The 19,869-nt window shown below is 42.1% G+C and overlaps 1 protein-coding gene and 1 long non-coding RNA gene across 10 annotated transcripts in view; one reads left to right on the plus strand and one right to left on the minus strand.

The window, feature by feature from the left end:
• Positions 1 to 19,869, plus strand: part of LOC103792105 (uncharacterized) — a 54,324-nt gene that overhangs the window by 28,732 nt on the left and 5,723 nt on the right. The gene's annotated exons all lie outside the window — the stretch shown is intronic.
• The window catches only part of CC2D2A (coiled-coil and C2 domain containing 2A), a 150,190-nt gene that overhangs the window by 27,183 nt on the left and 103,138 nt on the right, over positions 1 to 19,869 (minus strand). For 5 of the 9 annotated variants that reach the window (XR_013533186.1, XM_002745968.7, XM_078367481.1 and 2 more), the window contains 6 exons: positions 18,191 to 18,358; positions 14,227 to 14,332; positions 13,928 to 14,037; positions 5,768 to 5,864; positions 4,656 to 4,754; positions 3,456 to 3,632 (listed from right to left, as the gene is read on the minus strand). Coding sequence is in view for 7 of the 9 variants with exons in the window: in XM_002745968.7 (XP_002746014.3) it covers positions 3,456 to 3,632; positions 4,656 to 4,754; positions 5,768 to 5,864; positions 13,928 to 14,037; positions 14,227 to 14,332; positions 18,191 to 18,358 (757 nt within the window). In the remaining 2 variants the exon portion in view is untranslated. Of the gene's footprint in view, positions 1 to 1,170; positions 1,192 to 3,455; positions 3,633 to 4,655; positions 4,755 to 5,767; positions 5,865 to 13,927; positions 14,038 to 14,226; positions 14,333 to 18,190; positions 18,359 to 19,869 lie in introns of all 9 variants that reach the window. The other 4 variants (XR_013533185.1, XM_008993577.5, XM_017970663.4 and 1 more) reach the window with 1 other exon arrangement.

The raw sequence follows: 19,869 nt of genomic DNA on the forward strand, positions 1-19,869 counted from the left end.
AATCTTGAATCAGTACTGATTACTGGCCTTCCAAGTGAAAAAAAGAAAAGTGTGTCTAATGTTTTTTCTACCACTTGGATTCAAATGTTCTGTTGAGTCTCTTATCTCTATAAGGAGTGTTTCTTGAAGCCTGTGTTTGACTATTTCTTATGTACACCCAGCATACACATGGTAAGCGTTTAGTGTTTAATACTTGTCTAGGCCATCAAGATCCCATTTTATGGTTTGAAACAGAATTTAAGGATTAGTAGCATGCCATGTTAGTGATCTAAGAAAAGCCAAGAAAAAGTTAAATACTGAAAGAATTTGGGTCATTTATGATGAAACAAAGTAAGGTGGCACTGACAAATTCCCTTGGATTCAACAGAAAATTTGAAAGATTCTTGACTGGTTCAATTCTTTGGCCTCTAATGCAAACATTTATAGAAAACTGAATGGGTTTACGTTGCCTTTGAAAAGCTACACTGGCTAGATGCAGTGGTTCACACCTGTAATCTCTGCACTTTGAGAGGTTGACCACTGGAGGATGGCTTGAGCCCAGGAGTTTGAGAGCAGCCTAGGCAACATAATGAGACTTAACACTAGAAAAAAAAAATAAACAAAATTAGCTGGGCCTAGTGGAGTACACCTGTGGTCCCAGGTACTTGGGAAGCTGAGGGCTGAGGTAGGAGCATTGCTTGGGCTGGAGAGGTTGAGGCTGCAGCAAGCCATGATTGCACCACTGCACTCTAAACGGGCAACAGAGCAAGACCCTCTCTCAAAAAAAAAAAAAAAAAAGAAAGAAAAAGAAAAGAAAAGAAAAGAAAAGCAAAGCTGTACTGAGACAGCCCCAACCCACCAGAAGTAACTTTCAGAGATACAGTCTCTGCAAGAAGCAGCTCATGGGTTTTATAGATTTGCAAAGAGTGGAGCTAGCTCCCAGTATGCAGGTAACATTCAGACTGACGACTTCTTAGATTCAAAGCTAAGAATCTTTCTGGTAAAATGAAATGGGTCAAAAGACAAGGTAGGACATTCTTCACGGAACTGGAGACACTTGGAATTCAAATGCCGAGGCATCACACATACATTAAGATATAACACCTGCCCCCCAGGTGGCAGTAGACAGAAGCAGCTAATTAAAGCCTAATAACTACTGACCAATAAATAGTAAAACAAAATACTTAGTACCTTCTTAAGCATGTTACTCATCTATCAGAAGCAAGCAAGCAAGAAAGAAAAAGAGGCAGGATTTATTAACAGAAATAATTTTTTAAAAAACTTATTTTTAACCAAGATCGTGTAAAGTGATATTAAATAAGAGTTTTAGGAGTTTCTACCCATCTTTAAAAACTTTCCATTAATAAATCTGTTTAAAACATCCTGTGGAATGGTTCCATATGGCATGGTGGTAGAGGAGAGACTCTAATCTGCTAATCCTGGAAGTACTGCTATAAGTGGAAAAACAATTCCAGGTTGTGGACCCTATAATTTTAGGATGAGAACTTTTCTGTCCTAAATTGTCTGCAGGTGAATCACTGAGTGGTGTTTTCTGCCACTGCATGTTTTGGACATAAGGTTCCTGTCAATCAGCATACCTTCCTTATCAAACAGCCACAAAGAATCTGCCTTCCATGGTTTCTTTTAAGCCCTCATTTTAGAGGCCTAAGATAAATGAGTCCTGCAGCCACAGTGGGGTAGTGACCTGCCACCAAAGACAGAATCTGACTGCCATTTAACAGCTTTAGGGAAGGAAGACTGCAGGACTTGAGTACTGTGGTTCAGATCCCTGGAGGCCTCTTCAGAGTCCTGCAGTAAGAAGTCAGGGCTTGTGAGGGATGCCTAGCATGGAGGAGTCTTGGGCTTTCATCCTTTCTGCCAGGATAGACTGCTTTCACATGTTTAGAAACTCACCCCCAAGGTAGGGTTCTAGCTGACTGCCTGTTCTTCAGTTACATATACATAGAAACAGCAAAATCTTTTGTCTGGAAGTATTTTTGTGTGTAAACATGTTTGTTAGCGTTCTTTTGAATTTATACATGAAGACAAACATTCAGAATGTATTTTTCCCTTTTAAAAAATATTTTGAAATGGATATATTCTAATGTTTTCTAGAGAAGCACCATTTTACTGACAAAATTAATATAGGATTAATTTAAATTTCAGTAAATTTATTTTTTCAGTACTCTTTTTTTTTTTTGTAAATGCTTTACAGATGAGAGATAGTAATAATATTTTTTCTCTGCAAACCAAATTGTAATACTGGGGAAAAAAAGGAGTGTGTTTGTTTATCTCTATCTAAGTATTAATTATAATGGATAGAGTAGAGTAAGCACAATAATTTGTGCAATATAGGTTAGTAGTTAACAACTTACGATTATACATGAATGTAAGCTTGGAGGACTTTTTATCTGCTTTTTTAGCCTACTGTACCCCAATGCCTAAGAAATGTCTGTCACATAGATGTGCTGAATGTATACAGTTTAGAGTCAGACAGACATGTTACCTCTGCCTATGTTACCTTGCATAAATTGAACCTTATTTTTCTCTTCTGTATGTTGGAGACCCCTTGTCTTAAGACACCTGTGAATATTAAGGTGAGAACGTGTATCCAAAGTTTGACATAGTGCTAAGGACAGACTAAGGACTCAGTACATCTTGGTGGTGGCTGTTGATGTTATTATTGTATTTGTTTACATATGAATAAGAGGTCACCATCAATATATTCTCCCAAATTCAATAAGGGTAGTATGTATAAATGTTGTATACAAGTATGTTACAGAAAGACATTCATTTCTTAACCCATTTATGCCTGAGGTTGCAATTTTTTTAATTTTTGCAATCAGACCTAGGTGATAACCTTGAGCAGTAGGATATAAATAACTCTCACTTGCTTAGTGTTCCAATAATGGAACACTTGGCATAAATAGGTTTAATGAAGGTTCAGGAACAATTGCTAACCATTGAAAGTTCTGGAAACTCTTTTCTAGAGATATTTAAAAGCATACTTGTAAATACATTTATTTGTTTCATGGAATGAATTCAGGTGACTCATAAAGGTCATCTAGTCTTGTGATCCTATGAATTGATTCAATGAGTAGCATAACCAAAGATGTTAGATTAGACATGGAAATATATTCTTGCCAATACTTATCAAATAAAAGAGCAATCTGATTTTCTAGTTTGTGATATTTCGTTTTCTTCACATTGATAAAACTTAAAGTCTTAAGTTTTAGGCAAAGCAAGACAAATATAAACATGTTGCCAATTGACCCAATTACTGGTTCAGTGAATGTACAAACCCACACATCTGTTTTTCACCACCATTCTGTCTAAACTGAAAGAATAATAAATGGAGATTGAAGTAAGGAAACCTCGTTTGTGTAGCATAGTCAACATCATAAAAGCGTAGCCTAGCAAGCATTTCTTGTGTTTTAATCAACATAGACATGGGTTTCCAAACCATAAGCCATTACCTTTTCTTGAACAGACTCTCCAGGAACCAGCTGGGGCTCAATTGTAATAAACAGAGTGATGTAAGAACCTTCACTTAAGTTTCGGACAGAGTCAAAACCCCGCTCAAGAATCGTATTTCGCTCCTTACTGTAGCCCAGAAGAACTGGGGGAATATCTATTTTAAATGTTCCATCAATCTGTGAAGAAAATATAACTTGGTAAACATTCTGATGCTTTTTCCAACAGAAGTTCAGAGGCAAGTGTCAACTCCTCATTGTCTAATAAATTGAATCAAAACTGCTTAGACTGGCATTCAAAGTCAACCCCATCTTTCTAACCTCATCTCCCTAAGCACTTTCTATAAAGGGCTCTGTACCTATTTGCCTTCTTTTCATTGTTTAGCAGAGGGTGTACTGGATATGCAGTTTGCTTGGGTTCAAATCTTGGTTTAAAGGCAGTTTTGGGTTCAAAACTTGGTTTACAAATGAGGAATCTGAGGTTTCCTCATTAGTAAAAAGGAGTCAATGATAGTATCTACTTTGTGGGGTTGTTATTAGTAAATGAATAAATGTAAAACAGTAAGAAAAATGTCCAGCATATGGTAAGCAGTCAATAAATATTGGCTAGTGGCCATTCCCCATTTCTAGAATGCCCAGCTTGTCTGCTTCGTTTTTCAGAATTTTAATTATTTTTCAAAGCTTAGGTCAAATGTTATCTGAGGATAAAGGAAAAGAAGAGTATACAAACTATAAAAACTAGGGAGGCCGGGCTCATACCTGTTATCCCAGCACTTTGGGAGGTGGAGGCAGTTGGATCACTTGAAGTCAGGAGTTTGAGACAAGCCTGGCCAACATGGACTTCTACTTTCAAAGTCTCATTCTGTTGTTCAGGCTGGAGTGCAGTGGCACCATCTAGGCTCACTGCATCCTCTGCCTTCCGGGTTCAAGCAGTTCTCCTGCCTCAGCCTCCTGAATAGCTGGGATCACAGGTACATGCCACCATGCCCGGATAGTTTCTTGTATCTTTAGTGGAGATGGGGTTTCACCATGTTGTCCAGGCTGGTCTTGAACTCCTGACCTTGTGATCCGCCTGCCTCAGCCTCCCAAAGTCCTGGAATTACAGGCGTGACCCACCGTGCTCAGCCTACAAAGAAAGTTTTAACAGGAAAAATGGATACAGAAATTCCCTGATTTCATGGACTTCTGACTTTAGATGCTTACCCTTGCTTGGAAATATATTGTGCTAAATGGAATTTTCACACATCCCAGCCAGTGTCTCTCAATACGGGTATGGATTCCACTTCCTCTTTCACGGTCATCCTAAAGGAAGGGTGGGAAGTAATAATTGTTTAAGAACTCCAGGAACTCATTTAATTACTCTGGCAGCAGGAAAGCACTAAGAGTTTAGCTGAAAGCATGTGAACTTACATTAGACAGACCTAATCAAATACTGGTTCAGCTACTTAATGGCTTTGTGGCCCTAGGAAAGTCATTTGAACTCTCTGAACCTTAGTTTTTCTCATGAATAAACTAGAGATTTAACAATCTGTAGGATTATTTAGAATTAAATCAGAAAATGTGTGTAAAGCACCTAGTACAATTCTTGGCACAGAGTGGACACTCGACTGAAATTTAAAAAGCTAGCTGCTTCTCCCTCTCCCCCTTTCCCATTTAGACATGTCAAATTTCAAATATTTCAAACACAAGGAAGATGGGAAAAATGTTATCAGAGGCATTTGAACCAAAGCGACTCCATCTCGAGTGAGGGCTGGGAAACATGAGGCTGGAACTTGTTGGGCTGCATTCCCAGAAAGTTAGGTATTCTAAGCCTCTAGATGTTTACAGTTAAGGGAACAGATTGATAACATTTACAAAACACCCAGACTAAGGAGTGTTCTGCTATCCTGATATCTTGAGAACAGAAGCATTCCTAATTTTGCTTTAAAGATAATAATATAGATTCTTGCAGAATACAGTGTTAGAAAATTAATCCTTTATCACAAACCCCTGTAGGAGAGCACATCTTCCCAGGATCTTTTTATCCTATATCTAAACAAGCTTTGTACCTAGGGTGAACATATTCTTCCTCTTACTTTTGGGAACACCCAATTCTGTCTATGGAGTAGCTATTCTTTCACCACTTTACTTTCCTAGTAAATTTGTTTTTGCTTTGCACTGTGGAACTTGCTCTGAATTCTTTCTTGTGCGAGATCCAAGAACCCTCTTTCGGGGTCTGGACTGGGACCCCTTTCTGGTAACAATGTGATTAGAATTTACATAGTAGGTAGAGAATATGAAAATGAATACAGGTGGCTTTAAAACTGAGAACTTACCTCTAAGACATCATGCAGTACTTCATCAAAAATGTTAATGAACACAACGTCTTTCACTGACTGCAGACTGGCTGTGCTATAATCTCCATTAGGAGCCCTGCAAGACAACACATGACCAGGGACTGTGAAAATAGGCAACATAAGGCCGGGTATGGTGGCTCATGCCTATAATCCCAGCACTTTGGGAGGCAGAAGTGGGCAGATCACCTGAGGTCAGGAGTTTGAGACCAGCCTGACCAATATGGAGAAACCCTGTCTCTCTATATATATAAAAAAATTTTTTTAAAAAGGAAAATAGGCGGGGGGAGGACTCAAGATGGCGCTGTGAGAGCAACCCAGGATTGGAGCTCTTCTCGTTGAATCCGCAAACGGTGAGTCAGAGCGGCATTTCCAGACTGATCTTTGTTGCCCACAGAACGGGGAAACTCCCAAGTATAAAAAAGACACGGGACGCCAGGCAGCCGGGGCGGCGGCGGCCGGCCCTACCCAGCAATCCCCACAGGGCGCGCTTGTCTGGGTGCCCTGTTGAACCGGCAACCTGAGACTTGAGAGGGCTGGACTTGAGACTGAACGAGACTTGGACACTAGGCCAGCCCAGGGGATTGCAGGGATTGGGATACCCAGTGGGACCAACAAAACCGCAATTTCAAACTATCCTGAGCAGACGGTCCGAGACGCTCTGTGGGGGAGGGGCATCCACCACTACCGAGGCAACCCGCCCCAACTGAGATACACGCCCACTGCTGACGCAGCCAGCCGTTGCCGAGGCAACCCGCCCCAACTGAGATACACGCCCATTGCTGACGCAGCCAGCCGTTGCCGAGGCAACCCGTCCCTACTGAGATACACGCCCACTGCTGACGCAGCCTGTCGTTGCTGAGGCAACACGCTACAACAAAGAGACACCACCGCAGGGTGTGGCGGAGACCACAGCAGAGCCGGCAGGAACAGCGCGAATCACACAACAGCAGGGCGGAGCCTTGGCAGCCAAACAGTGGCTAGTCTGCCTTCTAGCTGGGCAGGACACCTGATCGGACATCCAAAAATAAAGCCCAAACCCCTCAACACAGAGCATTTGAGAAAAAAAAAGGTTTTTTAATGAGCTCTGTTGCAGCAGAATAAAACATAGCAGCCTAACAGCCCTGAATGAACAACAGAGTGCACAGCTCAGCAATTAAACCCCTATAGAGTACAAACTGTCTCCTCAAGCAGCTCCCTGACCCCTCTATATCCAAAAGACTGACATTAGGCAGGCATCATCCTGGGACAAAGAGAGCAGAAAAAGAAACTGGTAGCATCCCTCGCTGTGCCACAGCTACTAGAGGTGCAGCCCAGACAAGCAGGGTCTGGAGCGGACCTCAGCAGTCGTACAGCGAAGGGGCTAGACTGGTAGAAGGAAAACCAAGCAACAGAAATACTTCATCATCAACATTCTGGGTGTCCACTCAGAGACCCAAACGAAAAGTCAGCAACTACGCAGACGACCAGTGGACAAATCCACAAAGATGGGAAGAAACCAGCGCAAAAAGGAGGAAAACACCCGAAACCAGAACACCTCGCCTCCTAGAAAGGACCAAAACTCCTCACCAGCAAGGGAGCAAAGCTGGACGGAGAATGACTGTGACGAAATGACGGAATTAGACTTCAGAAGATGGATAATGAGAAACTTTTGTGAGCTAAAAGATCATGTATTAAATCAATGCAAAGAAACTAAGAACCTTGAAAAAAGATTTGAAAAAAGATTCGAGGAAATGATAACAAGAATGGATACCTTAGAGAGGAATATGAATGAATTAAAGGAGCTGAAAAACACAATACGAGAACTTCGCGAAGCAAACACAAGTTTCAATAGCCGAATTGACCAAGCAGAAGAAAGAATATCTGAAGTCGAAGACCAACTCAATGAAATAAAACGAGAAACCAAGATCAGAGAAAAAAGCGCAAAAAGGAATGAACAAAGTCTCCAAGAAATGTGGGACTATGTGAAAAGACCTAACCTACATTTGATAGGTGTACCAGAAGGGGACGAAGAGAATGAATCCAAGCTAGAAAATACTCTTCAGGACATCATCCAGGAAAATTTCCCCCACCTAGCAAGACAGGCCAACACTCAATTGCAGGAAATACAGAGAACACCACAAAGATATTCTGCAAGAAGAGCAACCCCAAGGCACGTAATCATCAGATTCAACAGGGTTGAAATAAAGGAGAGAATACTAAGGGCAGCCAGGGAGAAAGGTCGGGTCACCCACAAAGGGAAGCCCATCAGACTCACAGCAGATCTCTCGGCAGAAACACTACAAGCCAGAAGAGAGTGGGGGCCAATATTCAACATCCTTAAAGAAAAGAACTTTCAACCCAGAATTTCATATCCAGCCAAACTGAGCTTCAGAAGTGAAGGAAAAATAAAATCCTTTGCGAACAAGCAAGTACTCAGAGATTTTGTCACCACCAGGCCTGCTTTACAAGAGCTCCTAAAAGAGGCACTACACATAGAAAGGATCAATCAGTACCAGCCATTCCAAAATCACACTGAATGCTAAAGAGCTTCAACATAATGAAGAATCTACAACAACTAACAGGCAAAACAGCCACTTAGCATCAAAATGGCAGTATCAAATTCACACATAACAATATTAACCCTAAATGTAAATGGACTAAATGCACCAATCAAAAGACACAGACTGGCAAATTGGATAAAAATCCAAAACCCATCAGTGTGCTGTATCCAGGAAACCCATCTCACATGCAAGGATACACAAAGGCTCAAAATAAAGGGATGGAGGAAGATTTACCAAGCTAATGGAAAGCAAAAAAAAGCAGGAGTTGCAATTCTCATCTCTGATAAAATAGACTTTAAAGCAACAAAGATCAAAAGAGACAAAGAAGGCCATTACATACTGGTAAAAGGATCGATACAACAAGAAGAGCTAACGATCCTAAACATATATGGACCCAACCCAGGAGCACCCAGATACATAAGGCAAGTTCTTAATGACTTACAAAAGGATTTAGACTCCCACACAATAATAGTGGGAGACTTTAACACTCCACTGTCAATACTAGACAGATCAACCAGACAGAAAATCAACAAGGATATCCAGGGCTTGAACTCAGACCTGGAGCAAGCAAACCTGGTGGACATTTACAGAACTCTCCACCCCAAATCCACAGAATACACATTCTTCTCAGCACCACATCACACCTACTCTAAAATTGACCACATAATTGGAAGTAAAGCACTGCTCAACAAATGCAAAACAACTGAAATCATAACAAACAGCCTCTCAGACCATAGTGCAATCAAGTTAGAACTCAGAATTCAGAAATCGACCCAGAACCGCACAGCTTCATGGAAACTGAACAACTGGCTCTTGAATGTTGACTGGGTAAACAACGAAATGAAGGCAGAAATAAAGAAGTTCTTCGAAACCAATGAGAACGAAATCACAACGTGCCAGAACCTCTGGGACACATTTAAAGCAGTCTCTAGAGGAAAGTATATAGCAATAAGTGCCCATATGAGGAGAATGGAGAGATCCAAAATTGACACCCTATCGTCAAAATTGAAAGAGCTAGAGGAGCAAGATCAAAAAAACTCAAAACCCAGCAGAAGACAAGAAAGAACTAAGATCAGAGCTGAGCTGAAGGAGATTGAGACACGAAAAACCCTCCAAAAAATCAATAAATCCAAGAGCTGTTTTTTTGAAAAGATCAACAAAATAGACAGACCACTAGCCAGATTGATTAAAAAGAAAAGAGAGAACAACCAAATAGATGCAATAAAAAATGATAAAGGGGAAATCACCACAGATTCCACAGAAATTCAAACCATCATCAGAGAATATTACAAACAACTCTATGCGCATAAACTAGTAAACCTGGAAGAAATGGATAAATTCCTGGACTCCTGTGTCCTCCCAAGCCTAAACCAGGAAGAGGCTGAAACTATGAATAGACCAATAACAAGGTCTGAAGTCGAGGCAGCAATTAAGATCCTACCTCACAAAAAAAGCCCAGGTCCAGACGGGTTCACAGCCGAATTCTACCAGACACACAAGGAGGAGCTGGTACCATTCCTTCTAAAACTATTTCAAACAATCCAAAAAGAGGGAATCCTTCCCAAATCATTTTATGAGACCAACATCATCCTGATACCAAAACCCGGCAGAGACCCAATGAGAAAAGAAAACTTCAGGCCAATATCCATGATGAACATAGATGCAAAAATCTTCAATAAAATATTGGCAAGCCGATTGCAACAGCAAATCAAAAAACTTATTCATCATGATCAAGTAGGATTCATCCCAGGGATGCAAGGCTGGTTCAACATACGCAAGTCTATCAACGTAATTCACCACATAAACAGAACCAAAAACAAAAACCACATGATTATCTCAATTGACGCAGAGAAGGCATTTGACAAAATTCAACAGCCCTTTATGCTAAAAACCCTCAATAAACTCCGTATCGATGGAACGTATCTCAAAGTCATAAAAGCTATTTGTGACAAACCAACAGCCAATATCATACTGAATGGGCAAAAACTGGAAGCATTCCCTTTGAAATCTGGCACTAGACAAGGATGCCCTCTCTCACCACTCCTATTCAATATAGTACTGGAAGTTCTAGCCAGAGCAATCAGGCAAGAAAAAGAAATAAAGGGTATTCAAATAGGAAAGGTGGAAGCCAAATTGTCTCTATTTGCAGACGACATGATAGTATACCTAGAAGACCCCATCGCCTCAGCCCAAAAACTCCTGAAACTGATAAACAACTTCAGCAAAGTCTCAGGATATAAAATCAATGTGCAAAAATCACAAGCCTTCCTCTACACCAATAACAGACTTAAAGAAAGCCAAATCAAGAGCGAACTGCCATTCGCAATTGCTACAAAAAGAATAAAATACCTTGGAATACAACTCACAAGGAATGAAAGGGACCTCTTCAAGGAGAACTACAAACCACTGCTCAACGAAATCAGAGAGGACACAAACAGATGGAGAAACATTCCATGTTCATGGTTAGGAAGAATTAATATCATGAAAATGGCTATACTGCCCAAAGTAATTTACAGAATCAACGCTATCCCCATCAAGCTACCATTGACTTTCTTCACAGAACTGGAAAAAACCACCATGAACTTCATATGGAACCAAAAGAGAGCCCGCATAGCCAAGTCAATTCTAAGCAAAAAGAACACAGCGGGGGGCATCACACTACCGGATTTCAAACTATACTACAAGGCTACAGTAATCAAAACAGCATGGTACTGGTACCAAAACAGAGATATAGACCAATGGAACAAAACAGAGGCACCGGAGGCAACACAACATACATACAACTATACAATCTTTGATAAACCTGACAAAAACAAGCAATGGGGCAAGGATTCCATGTTTAACAAATGGTGTTGGGAAAACTGGCTAGCCATGTGCAGAAAGCAGAAACTGAACCCCTTCCTGACACCTTACACTAAAATTAACTCCAGATGGATTAAAGACTTAAACATAAGACCTGGCACCATAAAAACCCTAGAAGGAAATCTAGGCAAAACTATCCAGGACATAGGAGTAGGCAAGGACTTTATGAACAAAACACCAAAAGCATTGGCAACAAAAGCCAAAATAGACAAATGGGACCTAATGAAACTCCACAGCTTCTGCACGGCAAAAGAAACAGTCACTAGAGTGGATCAGCAACCAACAGAATGGGAAAAAATTTTCGCAGTCTACCCATCTGACAAAGGGCTGATATCCAGAATTTACAAAGAACTCAAGCAGATTTACAGGAAAAAAACAAACAAGCCCATTCAAAAGTGGGCAAAGGATATGAACAGATACTTTACGAAAGAAGACATATATGAGGCCAACAATCATATGAAAAAATGCTCATCGTCACTGGTCATCAGAGAGATGCAAATCAAAACCACATTGAGATACCATCTCACGCCAGTTAGAATGGCGATCATGAAAAAATCTGGAGACAACAGATGCTGGAGAGGATGTGGAGAAAAAGGAACACTTTTACACTGTTGGTGGGAGTGTAAATTAGTTCAACCATTGTGGAAGACAGTGTGGCGATTCCTCAAGGCCTTAGAAATAGAAATTCCATTTGACCCAGCAATCCCATTACTGGGTATATATCCAAAAGACTATAAATCGTTCTACTATAAGGACACATGTACACGAATGTTCATTGCAGCACTGTTTACAATAGCAAAGACCTGGAATCAACCCAAATGCCCATTGATAATAGACTGGATTGGAAAAATGTGGCACATATACACCATGGAATATTATGCAGCAATCAGAAATGATGAGTTTGTGTCGTTTGTAGGGACATGGATGAATCTGGAGAACATCATCCTCAGCAAACTGACACAAGAACAGAAAATGAAACACCGCATATTCTCACTCATAGGTGGGTGATGAAAAATGAGAACACATGGACACAGAAAGGGGAGTACTAAACACTGGGGTCTATTGGGGGGAAAAGGGGAGGGCCAGTGGGAGGGGAAGGTGGGGAGGGATAGCCTGGGGAGAAATGCCAAATGTGGGTGAAGGGGAGAAGAAAAGCAAAGCACACTGCCATGTGTGTACCTACGCAACTGTCTTGCATGCTCTGCTCATGTACCCCAAAACCTAAAATCCAATAAAAAATTAAAAAAAAAAAAAAAAAAGAAAAAGGAAAATAGGCAACATAGAAATTATGAGCATTCAAATGTTAGCATTTGAAAAATACCCAAATATGAGCATAGATGTTAGAATTAAAAGCAGTGATTTCATTTCTAGGATTTCTCTTATACAGGGATACTATAATATACTATCTATATTCAGATGGACAGAACATTAGATTAGAGACTCCATGTAGATACAAACCCTCTGCTTTCCTGTCCTGGTGAGTCTCATATTCCTCCACACCCTTGTGGTAAATTTTTCAAGGAGCCAGCTTGCCAGAACTGAGCTAGCCCTGGGGACAGGCTACAAGGTTTCCAGCTGACACTGCAGCTAGCATATGGACTTTCTAAGCAACTAGGCCCCAAAAAGTGCTTCTCCAGCAAGATCACTCTTCAGTGATAAAAAACTACTGGCTGGTTCGTTGAATGGTTCCTGCCTCCCACTCACTTTTTCTGTATATAAGTAAAGCAATACAGGGGTGATGTCTCTGTAACATAACCCACTCTGAGTCTAGCTAAGCCTGAAACAAGCATGCCTCTGCATAGCAGAGCTGGTGACTGGGGTACTGAGTGTATTTTGTAGAACATTTGTCTTTATGTTTTCTTGTTTTTGTTTCTTCTGTGCATAATAGTGGTAGCTATCTCCCTCTTCTGACTTAACTCGTTTTTGTTGTTGTTTTTTGGAGACAGAGTCTCACTGTCAGTCAGGTTGGAGTGCAGTGGCATGGCCTTGGTTCACTGCAACTTCCGCCTCCTGGGTTCGAGTGATTCTTGTGCCTCAGCCTCCAAGTAGCTGGGATTACAGGCATGTGCCCTGGCCTCAAGTGATCTGCCCACCTTGACCTCTCAAGGTGCTGGGATTACAGGCATAAGCCACCATGCTTGGCCTGACTTAAGTAGTTCTAATCTTTGCTCTGTCTCGAATTTACTGTGTGGCTTTAAGTAAGTCACTTTCCCTCTTTGGGTTTTAATTTCTTCTCTATAATGGTAGAGGTTGGACTAGATTATATCCAACGTCACTTCAAGTACTGAAATAATAAGAACTATTTAAATATTTAAAATCCTTTGACCAAACTTCTGAAATGCCTATGCACTTCTAGTGAGGAAGAAAGTATGATTTATGGGAACTAAGGAGTTTTAGATTTACTTGAGGTGACACAAGGAAAAAAGGAAAGCAGTATAGGTCATTGGGGTCAAGGGAATGAGGAACTTTGGGCTTTAAGAAGCCAGACCCTGGAGGAGCATAGGGTGTCCCAACAATGAACTGGGGTTTTAAAGGTTGGGCATTTTTCCATTTTTATTCTTGAATGGAGTCAGCTGTGGTACAAGAGGAAAAGCATGGGACTTGGTGTCAGGACACCTGGATCTTGTTGCCACTCACTAGCTATAAAACCCTTCACGTTAGCCATTTCTCATGAGCCTGCTTTCTCCACATTTCTTCCAAATGTCTTATAGTTCTTTAAAGAGGAAAATATGCTTACCTAAATGGAAGTTCAAGTTCTTCATTCCAGCTGGGGTTTGGTCCTTCAGCTGTAGTTGTATGGCAAACTGTTCGCTGAAAAGAGACTTCTACAAAAGGACGTACTAAAACCTTAAAATCAAGAGCAAATCCTGAGTTCTCAGTGATTAAATTGTTTTATTCTTAGCAAAGGTAGAGTATATTTACTAAATAGTATATTTCCAAAGAAAATGAAGCAGAAAGCAGACTGTCCATGCAGTTTATAGGCAATTCTTAAAAACGTAAGGGCAAGATAGAAAGCTGACACCCAGCATCTCTCACCTGGCCAAGGGGGTAGTCAGCATTGTGGTTTGGGCTGTGTATGCTTGGGGAAGCAGCACGCTTTTCACTGAACATCCTCGAAGACCTTGATGGCTGCTGCAATTTGCTAGGAGGGAAAATGTATGAAGGAAATTAATGATGGAGAAAGTCTAATTATATATTGAGAAGATGGTTATTTCTTTATTGAAACAGGATCTTACTCTGTCACCCAAGCTCGAGTGAAGTGGCATGATCTTGGTTGGTGCAATCTCAGCTTACTCTGTCTCCCAAGCTCCCAAAGTGATCCTCCCACCTCAGCCTCCCGAGTAGCTGGAACTAAGGTGTGAGTCACCACACCTGGCTAATTTTTGTGTATTTAGTAAAGATATGGTTTTGCCATGTTGCCAAGGTTGGTCTCAATCTCCTGAGCTCAAGCAGTCTGCCCACCTTGGCCTTCCAAAGTGCTAGAATCACAGGCATGAGTTACCATGCCCAGCATTATTTTTAGTTAAAAAAAATTTTTTTTGTGGTAGAGTCTTGCTCTGTTGCCTAGGCTGGAGTGCAGTGGCATGATTATGGCTCACTGCAGCCTCAACCTCCCAGGCTCAAGCTGTCCTCGCACTTCAGTCTCCCGAGTAGGTGGGACTACAAACACACTCCACCACACCCAGCTAATTTATAAATTTTTTTTGTAGGGATCAGAGGTCTCACTATGTTGTTGCTCAGGCTAATCTTGGACTCCTGGGTTCAAGTGATCCTCCTGCCTTGGTTTCCTAAACTACTGATATTCCAGGTGTGAGCCACCATGCCCAGCTTGAGAAGTTGCTTTTTCCAAAGATGTATGGCCCTGGTGGCTATGGTGACAAACATTCTCCCTTGAGCTTGTTGACATTGCAGAAGGCTTTAGTATGCTCTTGCCGCCACCAAGTCACCTAGAGTCTGATAGAGCCTCCCCCACCTTCCATTCCCAGGCCTGTGTGTCTTCTAAGAACAAAGGAAAATGTTTCCTTTCTCCTCCCTGAGTGGGGGAACCTGCCTTTCTCTCCACAGATGAGAGCCTCAGTCCCTCGCAGGTAGGAGATCCTGAGCTTCCTGACCAGCCTGTCCTGTCTCCATCCAGTCCAGGTTCTCCCCACTGTATGTTCTTTGTACCTGCACCCTCCAGTAACCCCAAGCTACACATGTCAGGCAAGGAATCTCTCTTGGGGCCTGCCAGGCCATATCAAGAAAGGGAGGTGCAGGGATTCCTAGCTTGAGTTAGGATCAGCAGGTCTTATCCTTTTCTCCCTTCTCAATTGGTGTTCTTAAAGGAACAAATGGGGGTCAAACCCAGAGAGCCTCTTCCAGATACCTCCACCATCACCCTAACAACCTATTGTATATTTGTATTGAAGATTATGGTTTGCCAAGTGTTTCATATCTATTACTGGGCAAAATACAAATAGTCTCTTTCTATAGACTGTCACCTTTCACAGCTAAGGCTTCAGACAAATGTTAAGTTGAAGATTTAACATAATAGCTACCATAGAAAAACTATTTTCTCTTTGGAAAACCATCAATTACATTATTAAACAAACACTTGTGGCTAGATACAGTGGTTCATGCCTATAAAGAACCAAAGCGGGAGACCAAAATGGGGGAATCGCTTGAGCCTAGAAGTTCAAGCCTAGCCTGGTCAACAGAATGAGACCTCATCTCTACAAAAAGTAAAACAAAATAAACAAATTATCTGGGCTTTGTGGTGTATATCTGTAGTCCTAGCCACTTGGGAGGCTGAGGCAGGAGGATCTCTTGAGCCTAGGAGTTCCAAGGCTGCAGTGAGCTATGATTGCACCACTGCACTTTAGCCTGGGTGACAGAGCAAGACCCTGTCTCTAAAAAAAACAAAAAACAAACCATTTGTTTAGTACCTATATTTTAGGTCCATGTTAAACCCCACTTTGGGCTTTAAAGATGAAGAAGATAACACTCCAGTGCAGGCTGGACTGGAAGGCAGACATGTAAATCATCTCATAAAGTGAGGTAGGTATTAGACTAGAGGGGTGGGTAGAGGCTGTAGTTAAGAACAGTGAGGGAGGCAGGAAAACCCTATGTGGATGGATGCAAAAGTAAGGGATGAAGACTCGGACAGGCTTAATGGAACAGTTGATGTCTGAGATGTCTCAATGTATCTGCATTGAATGTGTAGCATGTAGGATCAACTGTGCATCCTTAATTTAGTTGTATGAAATGATTTGACACTTAAAAATAGTCTGTGGAGGTGAAAAATACAAGAAGCACCTCTGTTCTTTAAAAAATAGTGTTTCACCCCACAGTTGAGCTTTGAGGCAATTGGTGAAAGGGAGACCATGAGCTCAGGAAAGCAATACCATAGCAGATTCAAGGGTTTATATGGACATTTACAAGTAGCAAAGCAATTAGGAATAGTTGATGATGGTAGATGCTCTCTAATAGGTTAAAAAATTAGTAAAATTTAAAAATGCACATGCGTGTGCACGCATGCGCACGCGCGCGCGCGCACACACACACACACACACATAGGGGCCAGGCACCATGGCTCCTTTGGGAGGCAGAGGCAGGAGGATCACTTGAGGCCAGGAGTTTGAGACAAGCCTGGGCAAAATGGGGATACCCTGTCTCTACAAAAAATAAAAAATTAGCCAGGCATAGTGGGGCACACCTGTAGCCCCAGCTACTTGGGAGGCTAAGATGGGAGGATCACTTGAGCCCAGGAAGTCAAGGCTGAAGGGAGCTGTGATAGTGCCACTGTACTCAGCAAGGGCAACAGAGTGAGACCCTGTTTTAAAATAAGAAAATGTAAGGCAAAATAATGGGGTGAGAGGAAGGAGAGAGACAGAACTAAATTAAAGGGGAAGAACCTAGGGAGAAAAGAAGACGCCAAGGGCCAGAACACTGCTCTTCCAAGGAAATAGGTAGGGCTGAATGACCTTGGCCAAGCCACTTACACTCTCTTTACTTCCATTTCCTCTTTTGTGAAAGGGAGATAGTAGTAACAGTGAAATGAAATCCTGTATGTGAACGTGCCTGCCATGGTGCTTAAAACATGGTAAATGTAAGTTCTGTAAGTTCTACTTTCTCCCATTCTGCTGGTAAGGGCACCACCAAAAAGAAGTTTCAGGCCAGGTGCATTGGCTCACACTGGCAATCCCAGCACTTTGGGAGGCTGAGGCAGGAGAATCGCTTGAGGCCAGGAGTTCTAGACCAGCCTGGGCAACAGAGCAAGACCCTGTCTCTACAAAAAAAAAGTTAATTTTTGGTCCTTTCTTCTCTGTTTCCTCAGACTCATCTTCTGTATGGCTGGAAGCTCCCTGTTGCTCCTGGTGTAGTGAATTCTAGTAGTCATAACACATTTCTGAGAACAGATAAGAGGGAAGCCACATTTTCATGTTCACAGCACATATGTTTCAGAACCTTGGACAGACACCTTTTGTGCATCTCCCCAGCTCATACCCACCCACTTCTCTGAGATCTGTTTCTATCTTTGGGGCTGGTGCTTCTGATCCTATCTCTCTGGCTGTTGGTGATTAGACCATGGATCAACACCTGACCAAGTTAGCACCTTCAGACTTCTCTGAAAAAAATGATGCTTATTTGGTGGTACTCTGGCCACATGGGCCACTTCCATCACAGGGAGAAAAATGAAGCAAGCTCAGAGGGAAGCAAGTGGAGAGACCATGGGGCCTCAGGAGAACAATCTTATTACTGCAATGTACCATGTAGTTCAGCTATACCTCTTGTCCTTGTCCTGAGTTATTTGAATTTTCCCTCTAAATCCCCTCTTTAGCCTGAATTGACGGAATTGGCTCTATTACTTGCAAACAGTAAGGTCCTGGCTTTGCAAGGACCCCCATCTCCCTGCTGAACAGTAACCATGTTAAGAATGAGAGTGAATATTCCGTAAAGGAGTGATTGACTTGGCTGGGATGGTGTTCACCGCATCTTGGGCTGTTTGGAGGGCTCTCACCTCACTGCCAGTTTCCTCACTGGAATGTCATAAGCTCGGACAATGTTCACCAGCAGCTTTATGTCTCCATCAGACAGGTTTTGGGCTGTCACCTTCTTCCGACCTTTTCTCCTTGGTCGCAGTGGTCGCTTTTGTTCTGCCAGCTTGAAAAGGCTTAGGCCCAAAATGCTAATGATTACAGAACAGGATCAGGACTCTAAGGAAAAGAAAGGTCTGCATAATTGTGAGATGACTTCCCCAGCTCTGCCCCATGGTCTTGCACAGGCCCCTGAAAAACTCTTTGTACTTTGAAGGAAGATGGAAATAGTCTAGAAATTCTCCCAAATGGGAGAGATCCTACTGCATGGATTGTTAAAACTTATTCTAGCTGCTGCTTATCAGAAGAAGCAAAGCCATGCTCTGGCCCCTACATTTATTGCATTATCTCTGCCTTGCTCACTCATGAGTTCCTCAAATATGCCCTGTAGAATCCCACCCTTCACATTTGCTTGGGCCAGTCCTGCAGAGGTAATGCCTCTCTGCATCTTCCTTGTCTGCCTAGTTGGTTGCAGTTTTACCCATCCCTTGGGGCCACTGTCTTTACCTCCCCCAGAGACTCAGCTACACTGGCTGGAAGGAGTACTCCCTCTCTCAAGCCCCTTGATCTCCTATTAGCCTGCTTGGTGGGGGTGTACTGCTACGTAGGCAGTTCTTGGATTAACTCTCTCTGGAGATAGACAGAACTGAGTGTGAATCCTGACTCTACTCTTTGCCCTTGGGCACATTATTTCACCTCTTTAAGTCTCTGTTTCATCATCTGTAAAATGCAGATAATGGCATCTACTTCTTTGGTTGTTGAAGGGATTGAAGAAGGATGTGTGTGTAAAGCACCTAACACTGGTCTAGAATTTCATAGATGTCCTAAAATGTAACTATTGGGTTGATGCAGTTAATCATAAGAGAAAGGTCCATGGAGCAAATAAATTCTGGCCCAGAAACTAAACAGAAACAAAGATGTGACTTTGTATCTGAAAGCTGATGTTAATGGTGATGTCAAGCAGCCAAAGAACAAAGTCAGCTCTGCAGAACTGGCCACGGGCTTACATGCACATTGTTCTCTGCTTCCTTCCTGAGAATCAGAGCTGGCTAAGTGACCTCTTGACTGGGGCCCCTCTTTGCAAGAGGCACATGCCAGCTGAGGCTGAGGGCTCTGCAGTCCTATCTAGGCACTACTGACAGCTTCCAAAGGAATCCCAAGGAATTTCCAGGATTCCAGGAGCTGTTGTTCCTGTTTGTTCTCCAAGGTTTTGTACAGAACAGCTACCATTTATAGGCATCTTCTATGTATTGAGAAGAGTGCTGGGTGCCTTACATATAACATTTCTAATCTTTACACATATAATATTTACCCATATTTCAGATGAAGAAATTAGAGGCTCTGAGCGGAGTTATGATTTTCTGAAGATTCCTTAGTAGTAGGAGGGAGGGCAGGGGTTCAAACTCAGGTCACTGTGAGTACACAGCTCATGGTTTGAATCACTCTTCCAGGACACCTACCTAACCCAAATTATAGAGCTTCAGAGTCACAACTTTGTCAGAGCTCCTAACATGACAACACTCTTCCATTGTCAATGCTTCTTCCCTCCCCTAGAGGTAAGTCCTCCCTGAGACTTTGATGTCTCCATAGCCGTCAGCATGGG

This window comes from Callithrix jacchus, chromosome 3 (assembly GCF_049354715.1).
Source record: "Callithrix jacchus isolate 240 chromosome 3, calJac240_pri, whole genome shotgun sequence".
Taxonomy (NCBI): domain Eukaryota; kingdom Metazoa; phylum Chordata; class Mammalia; order Primates; family Cebidae; genus Callithrix; species Callithrix jacchus.